General features: G+C 32.0%; 1 protein-coding gene and 1 long non-coding RNA gene across 15 annotated transcripts in view; one reads left to right on the top strand and one right to left on the bottom strand.

The window, feature by feature from the left end:
• The window catches only part of LOC107997973 (E3 ubiquitin-protein ligase RNF38), a 39637-nt gene that overhangs the window by 6237 nt on the left and 6908 nt on the right, over positions 1-26492 (top strand). For 3 of the 14 annotated variants that reach the window (XR_009832843.1, XM_062085625.1, XM_062085619.1), the window contains exons 2-10: positions 21236-21487; positions 23676-23877; positions 23958-24045; positions 24124-24209; positions 24292-24882; positions 25097-25294; positions 25417-25715; positions 25954-26257; positions 26461-26492. The exon at positions 26461-26492 is cut by the window's right edge. Coding sequence is in view for 12 of the 14 variants with exons in the window: in XM_062085619.1 (XP_061941603.1) it covers positions 21236-21487; positions 23676-23877; positions 23958-24045; positions 24124-24209; positions 24292-24882; positions 25097-25294; positions 25417-25715; positions 25954-26257; positions 26461-26492 (2052 nt within the window). In the remaining 2 variants the exon portion in view is untranslated. Of the gene's footprint in view, positions 1-19029; positions 19297-19366; positions 21488-23675; positions 23878-23957; positions 24046-24123; positions 24210-24291; positions 24883-25096; positions 25295-25416; positions 25716-25953; positions 26424-26460 lie in introns of those variants that run through there. The other 11 variants (XM_062085627.1, XM_028666810.2, XM_062085628.1 and 8 more) reach the window with 7 other exon arrangements.
• LOC133667387 (uncharacterized) lies at positions 1413-7386 on the bottom strand. The gene is made up of 2 exons (XR_009832846.1): positions 7228-7386; positions 1413-2425 (listed from the first exon to the last, which is right to left on the bottom strand). It is a non-coding gene; the product is annotated as an uncharacterized LOC133667387 (long non-coding RNA).

Below are 26492 nucleotides of genomic sequence, written 5' to 3' on the forward strand. Positions count from 1 at the left end.
ACTGTGCAACGATAAATAAGTTCGCATTTTTCATATATCTAAAGTCAACTGCCAAGCTATTTTGTCGAGTATCTTGTCTCTGTTCGTCAAGGTCGTTTTGTATTGCAGTAAAAACGTTACGGAGAAACATCGATACAAGCAATACACCGTATGTAAAGTTATCTTCATATTTATCGATATATATAATTTGTTTTTCTTTCCGTAGTTGAAAGATGAAATAATAGAAATTCAATATTATTTTAAATTTATTATTCAAAACGAAGTTTCTATAATTTTATAAATTTTCTATCATTCAGGAACTGATGATCGGTATTATTTATCGGTATTATGAAACATTTTATCGTGACAGGAAATTTTAATAATTTCTATTATATTAATATTATCAATGATAATCACAATTATTACGTATATTGTATATTTATTTATTCTGTCAAATAATACCATTTAAAATTCATTTTATATATATTTAATTCTTTATATGAATTTAAAGTCTCATTTCATTTAAAACCATAAAATTAACGTCGTTAATGACCGTTCTTATTTCTACCGATAAGTCAAGCACAGTATCGAACTGATCGTGTGCGTGACCGACTGACACGGAGCTGAAAGGTTAGTTACGACTATATTCCGACCCGGTGTATTTCCGTCATCTCTAAAAATGTTCCGCCAAAGAAATTATCGTAACCATTGTTCCCGCTGATGAAAAACAATCGCATGCACTATTTAGGTAGTTAGTCCTGCCTGTTGAACGAAATTAACACGAACGATCATTGTTGGAGCTCTAGTGACTACATAGTGTAATTTTTAGCGTGTAGAGGTCTATAGGTTCGACTTCGAAGATAATATATGTAAGTCGTATGATAACTTATGCTTTTCTTTGTCTCTCTTTTTCTTGACGTCTTGCAAGGTTTCTTCTTTGTGATGAAGATTCTACTGAATTCATTGATATTAAAACAGAATGCATCTGTCCATCAAGACAAAATGCATCTGTCCATCAGGAAATGCGATATTGTCACAATAAATAATATTTTTTTTTTATTCCATTTATAATATTTTTTTCCTTTTTTTTATCTTATGTATTTTTGTATTTATGGGGTTGTGTGGTTATAATTTTTTTACATATTTTTTCTATAATTAAGAAAATTTTTTGAGTTTGCAAAATCTCTAGTAATAAAACTAAGAACACAACAATTATTATTATATTATTATTATATTATTTTTCTTGTTTGGCTTTTCTTTCTATTTTTCAAAAAATGTAAGATTATATTTAACATAGAAGCATTTCATTTCTCTTACTATTAATTGATGAATCTGTTTAATTATTGATTATTTTTCTTATTTTTCCATAAACAATTATTTTATTAAATAATTATTTTTGTTTAATAATAGTCATTTTTTATAATTAAACTTGGTTAAATTTAAATAATTTATTCAATTATTTTATTTTATACAATCCTATATAAACACATTAATTATAATTATGATTTACTTCAAAAATTGCATTTTTAATTATACAAAAAGATTCCTCATTCTATATATATATATTCTCTCTTTTTTTCTCCCTCTTTCTATATATACATATATATACATATATATATATATATATACATATATATATATATATTTGAATATATATGAATTAATATTCCATATTATATATTATTTTATATATGATTATATAAAATAAACATAAAGTAAAAACATTTTTAATTAGATAAAACTCGTCTTTAAAATAGACGAAAAGAAAGAATATTTTGAAAGCTTATAAAAATTACTTAAAAAATATCTTTATATTCCAGTCTTATACTCTATATTTCAATTACATTACATTTTATAAACATTAATCTCCGGAAATGAGACAAAATTATCTTAAACCTCGTTTATACTTAAAAATACAATTTATATTCAAAATGATTCATTATCAATTCAATTACTAAAAGAATTCTTTATAATTTTATTTTGATAAAATTAATAATAAAATTTTAAATTTTGAAAAGAAAGAAAAATTTACAAGAAAAAAGACCATAAAATGAATCATCAGAATTTCTTAAATCGTCACGCGAGACATCGTCCACGTTTCGTTACATCCGTACGCTACTTCCGGTCGCCGCTTTCCGCAAAACGCCATTGGAATCGAAAGCTTCGTTTTCTTTATCGATCGCGTGGAATTACGGCTTACGCATTCTCGTTTTGAAATCGTTCGAATCAGCCAACCAGCCTGCTGCTGCTATTGCTTGTCTGAGACTATCTTACGGAAAGCGGTGCCGAGAGGAGGAGTTGAGGCTTGTTGCGAGGAACCCGTTGCTGGCAGAGGCAGGTGGTGGTCGAAGAAAGGCGGCAGGTCCACCTGGGTTTTTCAGGAAGTGGACATCGCCCGTCCAGCATACGGTACCTTCGCATATCCTTAGTTGGAAGGATACCAGATCTACGAGGGAATTATAAGTATTATATTACATTTGATAAGATAAGATTGTAAATTAATCCTTTGTGAGAATTGATACATGAATATGATTAACAGCAATTTGAATAGGATATAAAGATTGTCAATCCACTAATTACTATTTCCTCTTGAAGTTATTATGTAATTCCGCAGAATTCATTGGATTTTAATGAATTTAATTTATATATGTTTTTAATACATTCTATAAATTTTTATTATATAATTTTAATATAAATCGTGATAAATAATAATAAGATTAAATTTGTAATAAATTTTTCGATCTTATGGATATAAGAATATAAGAAAAATATGACTGTTCAATTTCACAATATTTTTCGTGTCCCCCCCTTTATTTTTCTTCGTAACTATTCTTTTCGAAGTAATTTAATTGGTTTAGTTGTGTAAGTGATAGATTTAAAGGATTACGGCAATGAAAGACGCCATATTGAATACTGCAATAGTGAATTAATGGATGCTAGTAGAATGTAGAATGTTTCAAAATAATAATGATAATAATATAACAATATGTTATAATATTAATTCAAGTTAATTCTCATTTAATAATCTTCAAAAAAAGTGGAAATATCTTCTGTCATTTTACGAATCAAAGCTTTCTTCTTGAATTAACTACATTTATGAAGAATTTCTAATCTATTTCCAATTTAACTTTTCTTAATCCAATACTTAAATACTCATTTGAAAAAAAAATTTTAAAGATTTTATTTATCTCTCATCTAGTAAGACTTTCTAATATTTTTGTCAATTTATTTTTTCAGGTATTCTAATATTTTATTATATTTTAAATGGCTTAAGTTTAAAACATCTTCTATATATATATTTCTTTTAATTATGATTGATGTCACTAGAAAAACCCAATCAAATATTCCAACTTTCCCTTGTTATTTTCAATTTGGATTCAAAGAGTCTCATATATCTTGCACTTAAGCAATTTCCTTGAATAAGATTGACTCAGACTTAGTTCTTCCCCTCCACTTTTTCTCATTTTTGATCGTGACCTGCGGAAGTTGAGGAATTTCCTTGAGCACGGTCGTTGGACCACGATACGAGTCTTCTACGTGCTTCACGGTCTTGTTTTCTGTGAAAGTGACGCGAATGGCCGTTGTTCGTATTATTAATCTTCGCAATGACGTGACATCTTTCAATCCTCGAGGCGAATACGAGTTGTTCTGTGGAAAGCTCATAGAATTTTTGATATCAGTTGGTGAAACAATTAACAAAATTTGTAAATCGTATATACTTTATAGAATTTTCCCTTTCTTTTGTTTCTCTTTTCAATTTTGACTAATTATTGGGAAATGGAAGAGGAAATTTATTTATTAATGAATAGTTTGCGTCGTAAACTTAAATGATGAAAAATAAAGATAAGAAGATAATAAATTATAATTTTATAACTTTAGATAGATTTAAATTTGAGTTCAAATAGATTTTATTGATTTGCAATAGAAAAGAAGTGGCTGTTGTAATTACATGAGCATAGAATGTAGAAAAATTTTAATTTTAAAACAAAGAATTGGAAAAATGTGCGACAAATAATATGATAAATGAATTATACGATATGAAATATATGTAATAGAATTACTTTTAAAATTTAATTGAAAAGTAAACAATTAAAAGAATGATTAACAAAATGGAAGAAAATGTTAAGCGAGCGAATAAAAAGATTAAAATAATAAAAATTAATATTGCAATAATATAAATTTGATTCAGTAGATTCCAAAACATTTTTGAAATATTCTTTAATAAAATTTTCGCTTGCATTTTCTTGACTACCAATATATATTTAAAGGAACAAAAATCTATTTTACAAGATAGTATTTTGTTGCAAAAGAAACTTCTGATCGATGACCAAACTGCCTTGCATCGTACACAATTGCGTAAAATTTCGCACAAAAGTGTTTATTTTTAACATATTTCAATATTTCATCAAATTCTTCAATATATGCTTATATCAAATATTATAACAACACAAATTATAAATTCGTAATTAAATAAATTATATATCAATAAAATTTCTAAGCTGGTTATAATATAATAATCAATTACTACTTATTATGGTTATAATTAATATCATTATATAGTTTAATAGTTCAAATCCAATTGTTATATAGCTTAATAATAATAAATTATAATCGTACATATAATTAACAAGAATAAAATTTAATTAATAGCATCATCGAATTTTTAACATGGCAGAATGTTAAAATTATCTAATGTGTAGTTAGGACACGATAAAAAATTTTAATGTCGAAAAATATTTCGGATATTTTCATCGTGATCAATAAAATATGCCAAATCTGTGTTATTATCAGTATATTGTACTGATGTATCAGTATCGATATGAAAACGAACCATTTTATGAAAACATTTTCACAAGTCATTACATGGCACATTCTCATTAGAAATTTTGCATGATTGTCTTTTGTTAATGCGTCAAAAATAAATAGATGTATTTCTATTGCAAATGTATGCAACTTGTCTTGAAATTCATTCGAGATCTATTATTATATACGTATGTAAATCTTTTTTTCAAAATCACGATAATATTATTTCCTTCGAATATTAATTTATTAATTTTTATTACGCTATATGTATATATATATATCATCCCAATATATAAAAATTCATTGAAATTTGTCATATTCATTTTTGTTATTCATTAATTCTTACCACGTTTATAATGACTCTTGTTTGTCAGTTATATTATTGATGTAAAAATTCAATAGAGATTTTTTTATATATTTATTTACATAACTTTTGATTTATTAATTTTTGTTATACAATATTGACAATGAATTAAATATTTAATAGAATTTATTATATTTATTTTTATATATATTTTATATTATATTTTATTTATTTTACATTACGCTATAATACCTATTGAATTGAATAATTTGTAGGAGAATTTTCAATATTTACTTATATAAATTTATATTTATTAATTATTATCGCACTATAGATATGAAATTTACATAAAAATTTATTATATTTATTTTAACATTTATATCTATTAATTTTTTATTACTTTAAATCGAATGTCACGTTTATATTATCGATATATGTATAAATATTCTCAAGAAATTATTTTAATTTATAATTTTCCATTTGGCATTTGCGGCTATTACCATTCTCGATGTTTTTCTTTTGTGCATTAAAACATGTTATTCATACGCGTTTGACGTATCATGCAATTTGTCCTTATACAATGTATGCGAATACGTGTACAAGAAATTCGTTTGCATCATCAAGTTCTTTCGTCAAGAGATAGAGATACAGTAGTATTTATCAATAGCATGATTAAAAAAATCGCGATGAAATCAGCCACTAGTGTTTCATGTTTTAATTCCTCAAATGCCACGATCTCGAATTATTTTATATAAAATTACGAGCTTTGGAAATTCTAACTATTCTATCGAACATTATCGACCACTTCGTATCGATCGTTTTTATTTCTGTTTTATTTTTAATCTGAAGTTGAAAACATCAAGTTATCGGGACTAAGATATGGGAAACCTCATGGGACTTAATCTTGACTTTTTTATCACATGAAGTATAGTCTGCAGTTAGAGAATTGTCTATTCAGAAACTTCAATAGGACATATGTATCGATTGTTCAATACAATTCTTTATTTTAAATTCATGGTTTTTTTCTCTATGATATTTTTTGTATTATTTTAAATATGAATAAAGTTTATGCTGTATTCTAATGTTCACTTTTCATTTTGGAAAACAGAAAAAGTTTTCTAATCTTAATATATTGAAAATTTTTAAAAAAACAAAATAGATATAAAATTGAAACTTTTATATCTTATCATTAATTTTGCAAAATAAGATAATAGAAATAGAAAAATTCTATATGTACAAATATTTTATTTTTTAATGCAGTTAAATATAACATATAGAATAAATTTATTCTTATTTCAATTTTAACCTAACAAAAAAGAATTTAAGTTAATAGTTCTATAAATATATAGTTTATTTAATAAATATTTTTAACTCATAAACTCATGAACTTCCTAAATTGAGGAAAAATTTTATGTTGGATTTAGACATTATAAAATATCTAAGTAAAATGATATTTTTAAAGATTTACCAATTTCTTAACAATAAAATTCACAATTTCTATTTCTAAATTATTTCTAAACACTAATTCGGTGATTATTTTTAATCATATACTTACAAATTCTTCACAATTCAGTGATAAAAATTTCTCGCATTAAAGCAATAACAATATCCTAAATTTGATTTGAATTGTGTCCCAATTCATAAATATTCGAAATAGTTTGAAATATAATTAATTTTACGATTATTTTCAAATGAAAATACATTTATATTTTGAATAACAATATTAGTTAGTTAGAAGAGTTAATGTTAAGAAAGAAAATATCAAATATAAAATTAAATCATATATAACCTCACATTGTATCTATCAACATACCTGCATTTCATAAATATCCTAATATAAATAAAAATTCATTCCATGACTATTTTTAACTATACACTCACTAATTTTTCAAAATTTTTTAGAAATTTTTTGCATTAGATTCTCAATAAACAATAAATTTGAATTGAATTTCACTTTCATAAATATTCCAATAATCTGTAATATAAGAGGTCCCACGATTATTACCGAAGATTTCCGAACATTTCCGAACATTTTAAACATTCTCATGACAAAGACTTTTCGTTAGATTTAAAATATTGACTAGGATTATACAAAATATTAGGTAAAAGGATTATTTTCCTTGAGAATCTTCCTTTCCTACCTGTTTATGGTTGTGAATCGTTTAGAGAACGAGATCCCTCGGGGGCACAATATGCATCATTAGGGGGGCAAGAAGAGGGTAGTGGTGAGAAGGGCTGGGTGTAATTCGCCGCTGCGGTATGCGGGCACGATGACGCATACGGGTACTTCGGTTCCGACTGAAACTCTTCGCTGGCTTCGCGAAGAAAAATCCGGTAGGGGCGAAAAACGACGGTTAACACGCACTCTTAATACTCGCGATGCCCTCTTCGCGGCCATATGCGGGCGCGTATACGCGTTTAAAAGTTTAGTAGCTAAATTGGCTTGGACAAGGGCTACCATCTGAGACTAACCCTCGGATGACTACATATGATTGAGTCATCGTGGGTATAAATTAGAATTGGACGTTATTGAAGTAAATTCTTATTAATAATTCAAACAAAATATTTTTATTTTATTTTTTATTCTATTACTTTTTGTTTATTAATTTCGTACTTTATACGAAAGTAATATTAACTTTTTTTTAAATTATAGTGTTTATGGAATTATTCAGATAGAAATGAAGCATTTTTTTTTCAGATTAAAGTTTTATAAATAATACTTTTTCTATTATAAAAAAATTAAATCCTTCATTTTTTCATAGAAACTTTGGCTGCAAAAGATGTCTCATCTCTTCAGGAATGAAAACGGAAAATCGGATAGAGATTCATGTTTCGCGCTTGTTCGTTTGTAGAACTAGATATTTGTGGATGTTTCAGACTAGGTCTTGAGGGATTCGAACTCCGGAATATTAGTTATCCAACTATATATTTTTGCTCTGAAATAAAAAATTTTGTTTCGATAAAACTCTGAGCAAATCTATAACTTCATAAAATATTCGAATAAAAATATATTAAAATTAATACAAATTATTCTCTATAAATCGATTAAATATTTCATTCAAAAAATTGAAAATCTTATTCAATATAAAAAAAAATATTTAAAGATTTCTTCTATTTTTCATTAAAAAATATATCGATAAGGTTTAATAAATTTTTCTCATACAGGTTTCTGTTCCGGAGAAAATTAACCTCAAAGTTCATAGAATGCATATTGATATAAGATTCACCCACGCACTTTCAAACTCCATTATCTCAAAAACGGGAGTTGCTACGAAAAAACTTTGTTCTACATTTTTTACTTCTTTTTTCAAGAAAAATCTCATTCTCTAAGCTCCTTTACGTCTCTACAACAGACGCAAAATAACAATATTTTACACATTATTTTGCAAAAAATTTAAAACTTTCTAAAAATCTTTTTACATATAAATTCTTTTAACATTTCTTTGAAAATTCTATAAAATACCACGAACTAATTACCTATTGAGACACGATGATTCAGCGAAGGAAGGAGTCGGCAAACGCGAAACCATGGCCGTTGAAGTCATCGTCAGATAGTAGTGCTAATTTCCCAAAGCTAATAAGGTCTTGTTAGTCATCGTATTACAACAGTCTGAATAAAAGCCTCAAACTCTTGGACAAAAAATATTGTATTCTACATTTTCTCACGTAGAATTCGTTATCAGGGACAAGTAACACCTGTGTCTTTGAGTTTCCATATCATTTTTTCAATTTGTAGAAGAATAAAATATATCAAAGTTTGATCGTTTGTTCTTTATCTATTTTACATATAAGCCACAAGAAAATAAAGAAAAAAAAAATCACGATATGGTTTTCTGAAAATACTTTTCTTCCTTCTATTTATGTACGCCAACTGAATACTTGACTTCCGGATGGTAACCACCTTTTCTGTCTCGTCGATAAAGTAGAACATTGTCACTAAATACAAGGTCATATTATTTGAAACAAAATAAATAAATAAATACGTAGTTGGTCAAAAATTATTCGATATCTTGAATATTTTATTATTTTTTTTTTGTGTGTTAACATTCTTATAAAATATTATGAAAAATGAAATAATAATTTTCATAAGATATACTAAATATCCAATATGGCCGATATGCGCAGTAGCGTATCGCGCTAACTTTTCACCATAGTCCTCTCGTCATCGAGCAGATATAAACAAAGCGGATACGACGAAGACGTAATATAATACCGTACGATAGAAGTAGAATTGAGGCTGTTTGTTTCCGGATTATTGTTTTTAGTTTGATTTGTTTATTTCATCGAACCAGTCGATGTTCAGCAGGGCTAAGTGTACCTATACGCATGCACATATATATTTAAGACGTCGTTGTTCGTCGTCGACCACTTACGCGAGTTATCGCGGAGTAAAGGATTCGAGCGAGCGGTGAACGTGCTCCATATACGCGTTTCGCTTTTACACGTGGTGGAATGTTCCATGGAAGCTATCGTTCTTGAGAGAATTTTCAAGTTTTATACACTTACTGGTTATTTGAATGGGTAAACTAACGGAATAGCTGAAATGAGGTTGCAAGGAGGGAGAAGCTTAGTATAATAAGAAGATATAAAGTGGTTCAAAATGTTAGTATGACGTGATTAGAAAATCAAATAAGTAATAGAAATTTTGAATATGAATGACGAATCATATAAGTAATACGAATTCTTTATAAAAAATAATATAATAGTTTTCAACTTGTAGATCCCACAAGAGAAGGATTGCTGTTATTTTTAATTAATAATTTTTAAAGCGTATTTATTTTATTATAATCGCGTTCTCATATTTTATAGAGATATTAGGGATATTGTTATTCATTTCTCTCTATATAAAGTGCTGTTATTCATTCTGCAGCATGAATTTTTTTAATTTTTCTTATTTTATACGAAGAATACGAGTTATTTGAATATTACAAAATTCAAGAAAAGAGATCATTGGAATAATAAATTTCAGAATTCTTGTTTTATCTTTGTTCGTTGTATTTAATAAAATATACATATTTATATTTATATTTTCATTGTAAAGATTTACAAAAATTGAAATGATTAATTTTATACGTGAGATTTTAAATACATAAATTATTTATGAAAACGTTATATTTATTCGAATTTGTAAATATATTACGTCAAAAGACATTTTTTTTTTCTTTTTCGAAAAAAAACATATAACTTCGATATTTCAAGTACGATGATTTCATTCGAATATAATAAAAATGTAAATTTTCGTGGTTATTAAAATTTATTTTAGTTAGAATTTATAGTTTGATTTTCTATTTTAACGTGTAAAGTGATTAGTGCTTTTTGGGACGCCCCTGTACTTTCACATTTGCAATGTTCTCTGCGTCACGAGTGCGACTCGTTATCACCTCTGGACCGTGTTTTCCACGCGACAAGTGTAACTTGCAAGACACAGGGGGTTAATTTGATACGAGCGCATAGTGTGATGCAAACTCTAATAAGAGGAGCTCGAAAAATAACCGTGCTGCGTATTCATAAATAACGAAATTATAATAATCAAGCTTAAAACATCAATGAAATTTTACAAAAATGTTCTTCCAGATTAAAAAAAAGAAAAAAAGTGTAATTTTTCTTCATATTTTCTTTAAAAATTTCTAAAAGTCTAATCTATTCATTGTGATATCAATATAATCTGTGATATTGTCCTTTATTTTAACATTCCAAACATCGATAAAATTATGTATACCGATTAAAGTAAATCTTTTTAAAAATAAAACATCTTTGTTATTGTAGTAATAGTAATTTTTATTGAAAATTAAAATTACTCGTGTCTAGGACGATTCTCTATCAAAATTATATCTCGTAAGAAAATGCAATAGTCGAATGTTCTTTATCTAAAGTGAACCTTGAATATTTTAACGCATCCTCATTTCTTCTCGAAGGCTGCACGACCTGATCGTTCGTAGTGCATAATCATTCCCCTCTGCTATCTGTTCGCGTTATCTTCACTCGAAAGCGAAAGAACTTGTCCGTGGAACGGATCGAAACGGATTCTATTGTTCTTTTAGGGAGAATTACTGATACTTTCGTAATAGTGGAATCATTCGTCGGTTCATTTGATTTTTTTTAAACACGATTTTCTTTTCTTTTTTTGTTAAATTTTGTTAAATTTTTTAGTTGGACTTGGATCTCGCACAGTTTCAATGATGTAATTATTTTTTAATTATTTTATTTTGCATGATTGGTGAAAAACTACGATGTGAAAACATCTTTTTTTTTTTGAAATTTTGAATTTTCGACAATCGCATCACGAATGATAATAGAATTAAATCCGATTTACCTGTATGATTAGACCATTGAATATTTTCTTTCTGCATCGATATGCATATACACATAATTCTCTAGAACGGTAAATTATTGGTCCAACGTGATATAAAAACAACGAAATAAAACTCGTTTTCGACTAGTCTATTCACTATCAGCTTTACATAGAGAGAGTCATCGGATCGTTTCCAGTTCAATCAATAGCCGCCATGTTGCCATAAATCCGTGCACTGAGTAAATTGCAGATAAGTGTATACGTGTTGTGTATATACGGCGCGTGTGTACAATAATATATAGAATATTCGAATAATAATAACCACGAGAAAAAATTGCCATGTCAACAAAATTCGATAAAAAACTGAAAATTTTTTATTCCGCCCGAGGTATCTTTTTTCTCCTCCCCCTTTTCCCTCCTTCTTATCACAAAATATTGGAATAATAATAATTATTACATTCTGACGATAATAACGAAAAAAAAATTCACTTTGTACTATTTTAAGGACCAACAAAACAGAAATCTCTCGTCTCTTCCCTTTTTCCTCGTATTACGTTCACGTTATACAAAATAACGTATCCTCTTTATAACATAGTAATAAAATAACCGGCCAGTATCAACAAAATTCGAAAACAGAAAATCCATCCTGGCCGATGCATCCTTTGAGGATGGCAAGGTGGAAATTTCTCTTTCTCTATCCCTCTTTCCCTCCTCTCGCTTCACGTTCCCTCCCTTTCGTCCCTTTCTCTCTCTCCCTCTCCCTCGCTCTCTCTCTCCCTCACTTTATCCCTCTATTCCTCTATTCCCGTCTCTCTCAGTCGGTCTCTCCGGGGTGCCAGCCAGTTTCGTGATACGAAGCGGCCTGGATCGATAGAGAGCAGCTCAAGCTCCTTGGAGTTCTTCACCGAATGGGCCGATTCCTGGAGGACTCCTGAAGGAATCGAAGAGGCGTTCTCTCTCTCTATCTCTCTCTCTCTCCTCCCCCCTCTCTTTCGACCAGGAGAGCGAAATAGGTTAGAAAGAGGAGTAGGTTAGAGAGAGAGGAATAGAAAAGAAGGAACAAGGTCCCGACCTGCAACGCCACCGCCCTAGGGATCGCCTTTTGTAACGTTCCGGCCTTTTAAGGACTAGTCGAGTGGACGAGCGAAGGTCTACGGCCCTGCCCGTGAGACACGCGGTGCCACACCAGCTGGTGGAAAATCGAAAACGCAGCTGCCGCCTCCTCTCTTTCTCGACTGGCATAAATTCGAGCCTTTGTACTCACCTCGTCGCCACTGGCCACGTCCTCCACGTCTATATACCGAGGTTGGATCTCTCCTCGCTGTTTCGGGCGAGAATATAATCGTGGGAGGCGCTCCTACTCTTTCGAGTCTCATTCGCCCGGAACTGGTTGCTTCGCCAGCCTCCTTCGCTGTGATCGAGGCAACGTGAACGTTCGAAAACTCCATCGAATCGAGAATTCTGTGTAATTTATTTAGAATTATTGCGAACTTCGTTCGAGCCCGTTTGAGTTTCCATTTTTCTCCTCGAATTTCCTCCCCCGTGTTTGCCTTTGGATTCCTCTTGGAAATTTTTAGGTTAGGCGAGTTTAATGACTTTTTGATGAAAGCGATTTCGAGGTTATTTTTCTTTTTTCTTTTTTACCTTTTGTTCTTTTTATGTTTCTTCTTTGTTTGTTTGCGTTCATTGAATTTTTAGATTAGATTTTTTTTTTTTTAGTATTATTTAGGTTAGGTCGAAGATTTTATTCGTTTCTTGTTCGTGTTTGTCGAATTTTAGGTTACGGAGATTTTTAGGTTACAGGTTTTAATGAATTAATGATTTCAAATTTTCACTGTTTATCTGTAATAATTATTATTTGGTTAGTTTTCAGCCCCATAAAAATTAAAGAGGAAATTAATGCAATGATGATGAAACTAATTAAAATACCAGTTTGTTTCCAACAATTAGGCAATATTTGGTAATTTTCCCACAGATATTAAATGATGAAATTAGTGCAAAGATGAAACTATATTAAAACGTTATTAGTCATCGTCGCATGTAGATTATAATTGATGAACGCGACTTCGTGTTATGAGACAAGTATTTATAAACCTAGTCTCGTATCACTGATCCCCAATTTTAACATCTCCTTTCGTATAGAAGTTCTCCGATAAAAATTTCGTCGATCAGGAATTAGAAAAGGTATGCAGAGGTTTTTGGGCCGATGATTCAGAAATTGAGAATCGAAACTCTTGCGACATTCCACACTGTTTTCCATCATGAATATAAAAGAAATGTAGCTCTACGTTATCGGTCATAACACTTTGTTAATATTTGTGATATGATATCGAGGCCTAAGACAGTTCATATTCTTTATTCCATCGCACGTATCTCGAGATTATTGACAATATCTCAATTCGCTCTAATATCTGACTTTTATCGATTTTCGTAATATCTACAAAAAAAAAAAAAAACTAAAATTCTGACAAGATAGTTTCATTCAATTTAAAAAGAAAACAATATTTTCCATCTCTCTTTCCTACCTCAATTCTCCCGAAATAATAATGACAAAAGAATCAACAAACTGAATATCAAATTTCTACAGATTAAAGTCAAAAGATAAATTAATTCAGTCAACGATTAAATACATGTTTCTCTACACATCAACATCATTCTTATCTCATACGTTCAAAATAGAGAACAAAGGATGGGCGAAGGTTAAAGAGTCAAAAAATTGGAAGAAGAAAAAAAAAAGAAAAGAAAAAGAAACACGCGTTATCCAAACCCCAATATCGAATTTAAAGATGAAATCTATCAGAATTCCACGGAATCGTGACAGTTGGGATCTCGTGACCCCGTTCGAGCCAGCTTTTGATCACGTCGCCGTCCGGAACGGTGCACGCGTTTCTCGCCGCGACTCCTTCGTCCTCGTCTCGACGGTTTTTGCGTCGGCCACGTCTCGAGAGAGCCGCTACCACGGGAGAGAAGTTTAAAGGTAAACGGGTTTCTCGCAGACGCGAGCATCGCCACATCACCAGGAGGCTATGGCCTCTCTCGGTCAGATTCACTGGCCGTACGTAACGCGTCTCGAGATTTCAGACGCTGGCTTTATTCTCTCCTTATTTTTCTTTATTTCTTTTCGTTTTTCTTTCCTCTTTTTTTTTTTGTTTTTGTTTTAGTTTCGGTTAAAAATACACGGTATTCTTCCGTCGGGATGATCCGGTTAATCGGCCGGATGCTTTGACTTTTCGAAGTCGAATGTTCGATGACCTGATCCGTGCAAAATCGTTTAGGATGGCCGTGAATATTTGAAATATTCACGAGGATACGGAGGAAAGTTTTCTACATTTGTTTTTTCTTTTTTTTTTTTCTTTTATTATTCTTGTAGATTCTTGTTATTCGAATTATAATTTGTATAACGATCGTATGAATAATATTAAATATTTGAAGATTTGCATATTCTGATGCGAAGAGAATTTATTATTCGCGGTTTCAAATATTATTTTATCAAAGAAATAAAATTTTTGTCCGTTTAAGATAAAATTCGCGTAAGAAATTGCACGTGGACGGAGGAGTTTCCTCCTTTGTTCGAACACGCTCTCCTTCCCGTCCATCCGAAACGAAAAGAGTGCGCGGACCTTCCACTATCGTGCAAAGCGTTCGAGATGTTCTTATTATTATTGCGTCAAAGAGACGTATTAGACGTTAAGTAGCGTTTAATAGCACCTGTTACGTTACTTCGTCCATTCCCTTATCTCTGTTAATGATATACAGCGCCCAAGACACAGTAAATATCCAGCATATGGTACATTTAAATTAACTGCCACAAGTGCATGTGTATCATTATCATTTCTATAAGGAAATAAACGTCATTGTTGTATCCATAAAGTGAAAGATAATAAATTAAATAATACGCAATATAATCTTTAAATATAATTTTATGTGGCTTTACTGTTCAATTTTACTTAACCCCCTGATAATGTGAAATAAAAAAATTACATACGTAATCTATCCATCCTTTTTTCTTAAAAAATCTTGTTTATCCCATCCTCTTATCGTTACGCAATTGTATTTTATTATTGTAATAATAATAATAATAATTTTTTGAATCAAAATAAGAAATTATAATTGATCACAATTTTTAATTTCGTAAGCGTAGAAAGTTTCTATATACTTTATCGAATTGCATAATGTGAAATGATTTATATACAAATTTTTATTCGATCGATTTTTTAATCACTCGGTAATTTGGTTTGTAACAATTGCTGAGATGATCGGAAATGGTATTAACGCGATAGAAAGGGAGAAATAAATAATATTTGAAAAAGGAAAGGGAAAGAAAATGTTAATATTGGTATCGATTGAAAAGAAAGGATTACAAATTAACAAACAATGTTGAACTCGCGGATCCATAGGAATAATTAAATGTTTCGATTTTTAATTCGGATTCCTTTAGGTCATCGTTAATAAGAATCATCGATTATATGGAAATTAAACAAAGTTCACTATCTTTTTTAAATATGCTTATCTCCCCACGTGACATATGGCGTGTTTACCTGGCGTCCATGTGCAGACCATCTAGTTTTCACGATATCATGCTACTTGCAGTTAACTAAAAATTCTGTTCTAGCACCTGATAGATTTCATTATTAATCTTCGTGTATGGCTTAATATATTGCTGGTTCAGATACGATTTCCAATTGATAATATCCGCAATAAATAATATCGTATTTTTCCTATTCGATTCTATTGAAGAAATTTCAATGTTTCTTTCAAAATTCAATATTTCGAATAATTTCGAAATTTATTCTCATTTAAACAACGCACGATGTGGATTTAATCAGCAACTGATCGGTAACTAAAAAATATACCATTTTCTGGGAGAAGAAAATTCAAAAATTCATTCGATTCACGAAGATAACTCGAAGATAACATCTTTTTCATTGTATTAGAGGGTAGATTTTGGAAGCCAAGTCGAGCAGAAAACTTGGTAATGCAAAAATGTTAATGCTTATCAAGTTACGAGTGATTCAAGTTAGCGTTAGATGAAGCGAGACGCAAATAGAATCGGACAGCTCCATCTTCGTCCCACTCGTCGCGTCATTCTATCTTCGTCTCGCTTCATCTAACTTCAATAGCTTGGCGAATAAATATCTCGGCCAACATTTTTGCGTAACAACTTTTTTTACGTTTCTTTTTCTTTTTTTCCGCCTCTAGATTCGATCCTCCAAAGATGTTCCACGAATATATCAGATAACACGTGTGTGTTCCCGTATGAACAATGTAGCAAGCTCGCTACAATCAGCCATATTGCATAAAGTTCATCATTATCCAAGCAATCGATATTGACATAAATTCCACATGAAGAACATCAATTCCATCATCGAGTAATCGTTAGTAGCCGCGAGTTTTCCCTCTTCCACTCTCACCAAAGAAGTTCCCTGAACGCTAACTCAAGGAGAACGTGATGTGACCACGGGCCAAGAAAAGGAAGAACGCCGCCATATCCAATGGTGAACGTCCAAGTAAATTGTCTCCTACGATCCTAAACTCAATACTCTGAGTTTCAAAGAAGGGAGAGGATTCGATAGAAAAATGTGTCCTGATTTTTTTTTTTTTTTTTTTGTCAAAGAAACGACGCACGATTTTGATTCTCATCGATAATTTTTTTAATAAAGTATTAAATTTTGTGAGAAGAAGCGATGCTCGATTCGAAAATTGGCTGGTGGTGAACGTTCGAATTAATTATCTTTTTTTAATTCAAATCATTGAATCTCGAAAATGAAATCACCCACAAATTTTACTCGAAAGAAATCTCGAAATTCTTCCATGGAATCTTTTCTCAGAACACTTCAAAATTTATAATTTATAACCTAGTTCAAATCGATAATTGGCGAACGTCCGAATAAATTATCTCCGTTTATATCAAACTCGATACTTGGAGGATCTCCTCCCATTCTTACAAAATACTTAAAAACTCCGAAATTAATTAAACCTGTACCCTGTAATCCAAGAGGAGAATTGATAAATGTTAAAATAAATTATTTTCTTCGTTCAACAATTTTGATAAAAGGAAAAAAAAGAAAGAAAGAATAATATTAAAATTGTTATTCAAAAAGACTTTGAATTCCATTCGATATCTTTTCCTTTTCCTTTTTAGGATACCAGTTTCCATAAGGAATGGTATATTATATCCTTGTCCAGATCAGAAATTCGCTACAATCGGAGTTTTATTTCCAGTCGCCAGGGATATTTTTTTTCCTTCCACTGTTCGGGGCCGTAGCCTGTACAAAAGCAGAGAGAGAGAGAGAGAGAGAGGGAGAGGGAGAGAGGCTGGCCCAAAGCAACGGGGCCTGGATATTCCGGTTCACTTAATCGTTTCTTCGGACTTCGTGGCCAGGGCCTTGTCTCTCTTTCTCTCTCTCTCTCTCTCTCTCTCTCTCTCTCTCTCTCCCTCTCTTTCTTTTCTTCTCTCTTGTCTGCTTCTTCCAGAAGAGAAAATGAATAAAAAGAAAAAAAGGAAAAGGAAAAGGAAAAAAAATATGACGGTCGTGGGTACACAAAGGGCCCAGAAAATAGTACCTCTATCCAGAGGCCATAGAATGCTATCACCCAAATTATATCCTTGGACTTTGTGTAGAATATTTTTTTCGTCATACGTATTCCTCAAATTTATCGTTGGATCGATCTATTATTAAAATTTAAATTAAGCTTTAATTGAAGCTCGTATGTATAGATACATTTTATTTAATTTAAGAATTTAAGTTTTCTGAAGATTTCGAAATAAAATCTTCAAGCTGATGTTAGTAGTCGAATTTCTCGAATTCAGATAATTCGAAACAACGGATATCTAAAATGGTTTTAAAGACATTGGAGATTTAGTCACTTTTTTGAGGTTATAATCGCTTTAGAACACAATCGTGCCGCAAACTTAATCCAACCCCAACGAATTCGAGTAAATATCCAAAGTTTTGTTTAGGTAAACTTCATTTACTTGATTTCGATAAAATTGTTCAAATTCAAGTAAATCAATTTTCAAGCAACAAGCATCTAAAATGAGATTGTATACCGCTATTTTATAATCACTTTAGAAAAAAAATCATGTCAAACTCGTACGAACTTTTCAACACTGTTTCGACGAAATTCTCAAAACTCGATTTTTCAATTTTTAAGAAACGTTTCATAACGTTTAAACTCCATTCAAAATGCACAAGTAACGTTAAATAAAGCAACTAATATAAATCGAATAAGATGGACAAGGGTTAATAATCTCGATACAATTTCAAATTATAAACGATTTCGAATGATTCTCGTAGCCACATACGAGAGATTAACGTGTTTGAGCTATTGCGATCGAGTTTAACTAGTACCATTGGTACTCGTAGAATCGCGCATTAACAATCCACGCCTATTAAACGATCGTGCATCCTCTGTACCATTTTGCATGATGATTCTTTCTCTCTCTCTCTCTCTCTCTCTTGTACAGTGATATGTTCCTTACATCTGTTTATTAAAATATTTATTCTTTATTTATTTATTTGTTTATTTTTAATTTCCACCGCTTTTGGTGAATTACGGTTATTAAATTTTAAGGATGATCATTAATAGCGTATACATAGCTTGATCTGCTTGATGAGTTTGTCACCATTTGTTTCGTGTGCTCCTGTAGCTTTTCACGCTTGAACGTCAACCGTGGCTCGCGTGTCGGCATCCCATAGAAGAGGAGCGATTCCGACGAATACGTTTTTTCCTTCGAAACGTATGCGCAGGCTGATTGAATTGAACGACAGGAGAACGAGAGAAGAGGACGTCTCCGAAGGAGGCAATGACTTGGTTGTTGATCGTCAACGTTTAATGCATCTGGATCTGTCGTAACTTTAACTAACTGTGAATATACAGGGTGTCTCAAAATATAACGGCAAATGGAAATCGTAAAGTAAAGAATCCTATTTTTTTTTCTTTTCATTTTGTGAAATAGCAATTTGTAAAATAAATTCATTTTTCAGTGAGTTTTTTGATTCACGAAGTAACCTTGGAATGATCTTCAATTAAATTTAAAAAGGAAAAAAAAAAAAAGAAAGAAATCTTTCACGACATTTGGAAATGATCTCGGATTAAAAAAAAGAAAAAAACAACAAATCAAAGAAGAAATTAAATTATCTTGTATGTTGTTCGATCTCAAAACGATTTTAAATCGAATAAAAAAAAAAGAAAAAGTTATATTATTTCCACTCGAATTTTTAATTCTTCATTTCTATTTTCTTATAGATGCGTGCTTCATCTGGAAATAATCTCTAGAAATGATATTATTTTCGAATAAACAAAATAGAAAGATTTTGGAACACCCTGTGTATAACATCAACGAGAAATTTCATTCGTGCATCACAAAACTAGATAATATCTAACGATTAAAATCCATATTTGAATCCATAAATGAATTCCGAAAATCTCCCCTCCCCCTCTACTTCTTTTTCTTCCTCTTATCTCTTTTCTTTGGATTTTGACGATCCACAAGAAATAAAATCGACGCACGGTTTGATTTCGTAAATATTCTCCACGGAATTATTAAACGCGATTTGCATGTGTCGTGATTCGCTCCTTTTCACGACTTGCTCTGCGAACATGATGACGAGGGTGCAAACGTTTGCTAATGGCGAGCGAGAGAAATAAGAATCAACGTAAGAAAGTAGAAAAAAAAAAGAAAAAAATATGGTCGAAAGAAATCAAGAAATAAATAAAAATTGTTACCTATATAGAGGCTAGGTGGTGGAGAGATTGTATTTTTTACATCCAAACTTCTCGCCACTTCTGAGTGCTCGGAAGAAGCATGTGAATGTTTATTTCGAACTTTGCCAACGAGTACGAGACGATATCTCGAAATAGAAATTGCTGTTTCTATCGTTAATTATAAATGAATTATTTTAGTCGAAGTGCAAATTCGCCAGGTGCAATCATAATTTAAACTATACGATTATTATTTTTTTAATATATCATATAATTTTTACATATCGTCAATTTTTTACGTATTATAGTGCATGGTATGATGCTCGTTTCTAAATTCATTGTTATTGTACTTAGTACTTAGCTTAAGAAATCATTTTGATATATCATGCATTTTGTTCATGTTATCCCCTGATATCCTCTGAAAGTGTAATTCTTTCGCTTTTCTCCTCTTTTCTTTTTTCCTTTTTTTTTTTTTTTCCTTTTTTAATTTATTCATCATAGTATTACAACCTTTGCCTTTCTCTTATAAAGGGAAAACGCGTATATATTGAAATATAATATAAAGAAGAAAAAAAAAATCTCTTCTATAACGAAAGTGCAGGGCCCCTTAGATTGGTATTGTTGCCCCTGGCGTTTCGAGCAGCACTCGAACATGGCGGTGAGCTCGGATGTTCTTTCGACATTTCGAAAGAACGGCGCGCGAGGTGGAAATCACCTCTCGTTCATCTAGCCTCTTCTCGCCGTGTAACGTTCGAATATCTCGCCAGGTTCTCTCTCAATAGCCGAAGTCGAAGGAGTTAACGTGGGGCGTGCACGTTTCGAACGAAGGGGCCAGAAACGTGTGCGAGGTCGGGCAAAATCGGTCGGCGAGGTTAACCTTCTCCTTGCCATCGTGTCCTCCCGTTTCAACCACGAAAACGAAACCAACGGAGAGAGAAAAGGTGGAGCGATACCGTGGTTCGTTGTCGAAAGAGAAAAGAAAAAGAAAAAGAAAAAAAGTAAGAGTGACGGAAAACGAGAGAGAGAGAGAGAGAGAGCGAGGGAAGGAGAGTGTGTGCGTGTGTGTGAGAGAGAGAGTGAGAGAGAGAAAGAGAGAGTGAGAGAGAGAGATAAAGAGAACGAGGGTAGAATAATAGGATCGAAACGAGCAGAGCGAAGGGGGAGGGAATGAACGGCCCTGGGAGTCATCAGCATCGCGGCTTGGGCATGCAGGGACGATACAGGGCCGTAGTAACTGGTGGCACCCCGGCAGGGCCCCACTCTCGCCCCCCAGCGCCACCTCACGCCCGCGGTGGATGGCATCCCCATAATCAGCATCCTCAGCACGCCCAGATACCTCAGCAATACACCGGCAACAAGGAATACCCATATCGACAATGTCCACCACCACGCTTCCATAACGGGTATATCATTGCAATAACAAACCTGGCACATTTATTGGTGCATATTCGTCGATTATGTCGTTATAACTTTTTTTTTTTTTTTTTTTCCTTTACTTTTTCGCTTTTTCACTACATTACGTTTTATCATTCGCGTTTATAAAAGATCAATCGATTCTTTTTTTTGTTTATTTTCGTGTATCTCTTAACAATCTTTTCTTCTCTTATACAATCGTGAGATTTGTTAACGTCATGTCGATAATACACAATCTATTCGTATACGACGTATACACTATTCAAAATAATCGGAAGTATCATGATGTGTTATCGTGTAATCAGGCAAATAATTATCGTAACGAACTTTTTTGTTCAAGAATATTATTATATAATCCTTCGTAATGTCGAGAATTGCGCGCACATTGCTATAATTCTCGAATGAATCTCGATTCGTTACGTCGTCGATTAATTGTGCGATCAATCGAGAATCGAACGCTGGTCGATAGATTTCCGCATTTACCATGAACGATCGGCATGGAAGGACGAAAGTAAACCAATTGTCACGAAAGTAATATGAGTAACGTGTTCGGCCTAGCAAGTATGTATTTAATTTTCAGAACAACCGATATTGAAGAGTCGACGATTCTAATCAACGATAATAGACGCAAGCAGAGTTGTCCTCGAGTTGTGATGCTACAAATGCAAACCGCAGCGCATTTTCATTTTCACATTTTGTTTTCACGTTGACATTTAGAATTCTTTGATCTGTTAAAATTTTCGTTTATCTTTTCTCAATTTCTTCAAATCTAAAAAAGCTCTTTTTCGAGTTTATTCCAAATTAATGTTTCGCGATTTAGGAAACAGTAGGATATGAGTTGATAAAAGTTCGATCGTAATTCATGAATCACGCGATACATATACGCGTATGCATGTAAAAAATGCACATATAGCTTGCTCGATTGAAACGATTTTGTGAAATTCTTTTTGTATATATACACATAAAATTATATCGTATGTAGTATAGAAAGATATAATATACATGTAAACATAACATTCATCCACAAATGGCACGATTAAATAAGTTATATATGCAGTCTATATAATCTATATATATCCAATGGATAAATTATTTTCATTCGATGCAAAATCTTTTCAACGAAAATTTGCGAACTTATGATGCATGAAAAACTATACAAAACATTACCTTAAATTAATTATAATATATATATATATATACACAGTACTCATTTACAAAATGATTTTCTTCTATACATTACATGAATGTTTGAGCATTTGTTCTTGTTTTATTATTTTTTTTCTTCTTTTTTTCCATATTTTTATTTTCTCTTAGCGTATCATGTTTACACATTCTCTCTTACTGATTATCTTGTTTAGCATGTCACTGAATGACAATTTTTTGAATGATTATATATAAGTTTATTTCTTCATATTCGAGTTCTTTATTGTCATGTGTTTCGTGTTATCTTGTTCACTTCAACTATGAAAATAGAATCATTTCACGATAGATTCGCGTATCATAAATATCATATAAAATATGATTAGTGCAAATATATCCATAATATGGTTACGTTTATTCGGCATAATTAATGATAATATTATTTCCGTTTGTGTAATGTAGTTGAATGAATATCATTTTATTTAGTCGATAAATATTTTAAGGTTAGAAGAATAAAAATGTCGCCACCATCGTTATAATTATACAAGAGTACAAGAGATTTCGTACTTATTATTACTTATGACAATTTACGGCATGTATCGAATCATTAAATCGACACTATTCATTAGATGTATACTAACTATTCGATAGATCGATATACGCAAATAATTAAGAATTGACGTAAATCATGTTTAAGGAAAAAAAGCTACTAAAAATTATACGATCAATGTTACGTTAAAAATAATTCGGTGATTCTAGGAAATCTATAGAAATTTCAGTGAAAATTATTGGCATTGCTCGTAATAAAATCTCATAATTGAATCTCATGATTAAATTTATATAAAAAATTTAAATTTAAATTCTTCGGGATCTAATAAATTTATTGTAAAATATTTAAGGTAGTCCAAATTCTGTAGAATTTCCAATAATTACTATTTAATTTTAATTTGGTAAAAATTTAAATACTTGATCTTACTCTTAACATCGTGTTGTACATTGTCATACCGTTAATGATTTTGTGATTCTGCACATATTTAGGGATTGTCCTGGCGTTGGTACGTCTACCGGGCCAAACGGTAAGGAAGTTTCGTATCACGGGAACGTAGGCGGGTCTAGTGTGGGATATAAACCGCCTCCGCAGCACAGTCCACAATCGAGAGGTCCACCGACGCATTTTCCACAAGAATCCGTGGGTCCACCGGCCAATTCCCCTCCGTTACACATCAATATCTGCGGCCAAGTAAGCATTCCTCCTTCTATATTATCCGTATGCATCAATCTATGTGTACTTTTTTTCTTAAAAGATATATGTACTCGCAGGAGAACACGATGCGCGGTCCATTATTGAACATGAGTCCAGGTCTCGGAGCTAGCAATGTTGATATGGAGTATCGTAGGAGTTCCCAAGGTATACTACAATTTTTATATTGCATTGTAATTATATGATTGTAAAAATAAATGATTTTTTTTTTCCTTTCCTTTTTAGCCACAAATCAGTTACCCTTGAGTCCTGTACAAATACAACCATCGCCACCATATTACAGACAACCTAGTCAAGACGATGGTAGAAAGGTATATAACACAACATATATGTAACGTTACTTCGATTTCCGATGGAAAATCAATATATGTTTTTGTGTTGATATGTTTTTAGAGCGAGTCTCCGTCTAGGAAACGTCGTCGAATATCTCGTAACGGTGCCGTCTCTGGTATAGAAGTTCGTGAAACAACACCACCGTCTCCTACACCGCCATTACATACCACTCCACCGCCATGGGAATTCTCAGCGGCGCCCCAGAGACGATCGCCACGGAATCATATGTCCACACGCGGCAGTCCAACTATTAGAAATCGTTATCAACGATACACGGATTCATTCGGCTTGTCCTATCCGTTTGTGCCGGGTCACACTCCCCATCCGCCCATTCATAATTCCCATCATGGAATCCATAGTTCTCATCACAATATTCACAATTCGCATCATAATTTACATAATTCGCATCATAATATACATAACGCGCATCAAACGCATCCCCATCATCCACCGGGTACAGGACATCATCCTGCGCAAGGAGCAAACGGTCCTGTAGTTGTAGACGTTGGACAAGTTGGTGTTTCCGGTTTAGGAGTTGCTGTTAGCGGAGAACCGCTCTGGCATCCTCAGGCGACAGGTTATAGAATTCCTTGCCAACTGCACGGCTTGTACACGCCAACCGGAGCACACGCGTTTGCACACTCGTGTCAGGTAAAGGAAATATCCTTTTGTAAATTATAAAAGGAAAAATCTATATATATTTTCTTTTTAATTTCTGAAAATTTACTCGTTTTTAACTTACATACTTCTTTTTATATAATTTTTTATTGAAAAATATTATATATATATACTTATATACTTTTTTTATATTTAATAAAGAAATTTAAAATATTTCGCGTATTATGGTAAATAAATATTTCTATAGGTTACGCATCATAGTCACTATTCAGCAGCTCACCCAACCCATCCAGGTCACAGCTTGGTTGGTTCGATAGTTGGCGCAACATCCAGAGGATATCCTACACCAACCGGAGGTCCTGTAGCGGCTCTTCATCATGCTCACGCGCCACCACCACCCGTCCATACTACTCATTATACGGCGCACCATCAACTCTCTCAACAGGTATACTTTAAACAAATAAAATAAATTATTAGATATAAGATTATTGTCAGACTGTTTCGTATCATTGCTAAGGAAAAATATTTACTTGATGTTTTCTTTTTTTTGCTTTCTCTTTGTTGTAGCGAGAAGTTGAATTAGAGTTAATAGAATCTCATCATCATCATAGAGTGGGAGCTACAGCTGGCGCCCCATTACCATTACCACATTCGTATTCACCGCCGGCTCTTACTCAAGTTACTACTCCTACTCCTACCCCTATATTCTTATCAGAAACGAGAAACAGTCAATTGGAAATGATTCAGACCAGGACTCGACGCACAGCGTCAAATGTTCACACGCTCAGACGATCAAGGTCGAGTAGATGGAGAGGTACGCCTCCGATACCACCGACTACTTATTCAGGATTCTTATTGCACTTCTTGTAAGTATGTTTCTCTAATATCAATGCCATTTAGAAGAGGCTTGTAAGAAAAATAGATAATTCTCCTATCTATAAAAGAAAAACACATCTTCTGTATTTTAATATTATTAAATGATTTTTAAATATATTATGAATAATAGAAAAGAGTTATAAAATGCATAAAGAATTTCGACGATTTAATATGACTTAATTTATAATAGTTTCGTCTGTGTAATTTATAAAATTTTGCAATTTATAGCGCAATGCTCAGCAACCCACCATTATCCCCATATAGTCAGGCGGAACTCTCCTCGCCAGATTCAGCAACGGAAAATTACGAAGCTCTTTTATCTTTGGCGGAGAGGCTAGGAGAAGCTAAACCACGAGGACTGACTCGAGCCGAAGTGGAGCAATTGCCATCGTACAAATTCAATGCAGAAACTCATCAAGGAGATCAAACTAATTGCGTGGTTTGCATGTGTGACTTCGAAGCTTTGCAATCGTTGCGTGTTTTGCCGTGCTCACATGAATTCCATTCTAAATGCATCGATAAGTGGCTTAAAGTAAGTTTTTTTAATGAGTTATTAATGACTCTTTACATTAAGCTTTTCTGCGAGTTATTAATGGCTCATTACATAGACATCGAGAATAAAACTTTGGTTGGTTTACCAATAATCCACTATATTATATAATGAATTATTTATTAAATTAAAATTTATATAAATAGAAGAATTAATTATAATAATTTATTTATTTGTGATTATAGTCAAATCGAACATGTCCAATATGTCGTGGTGA

Source organism: Apis cerana, linkage group LG15, assembly GCF_029169275.1.
Source record: "Apis cerana isolate GH-2021 linkage group LG15, AcerK_1.0, whole genome shotgun sequence".
NCBI classification, from domain to species: domain Eukaryota; kingdom Metazoa; phylum Arthropoda; class Insecta; order Hymenoptera; family Apidae; genus Apis; species Apis cerana.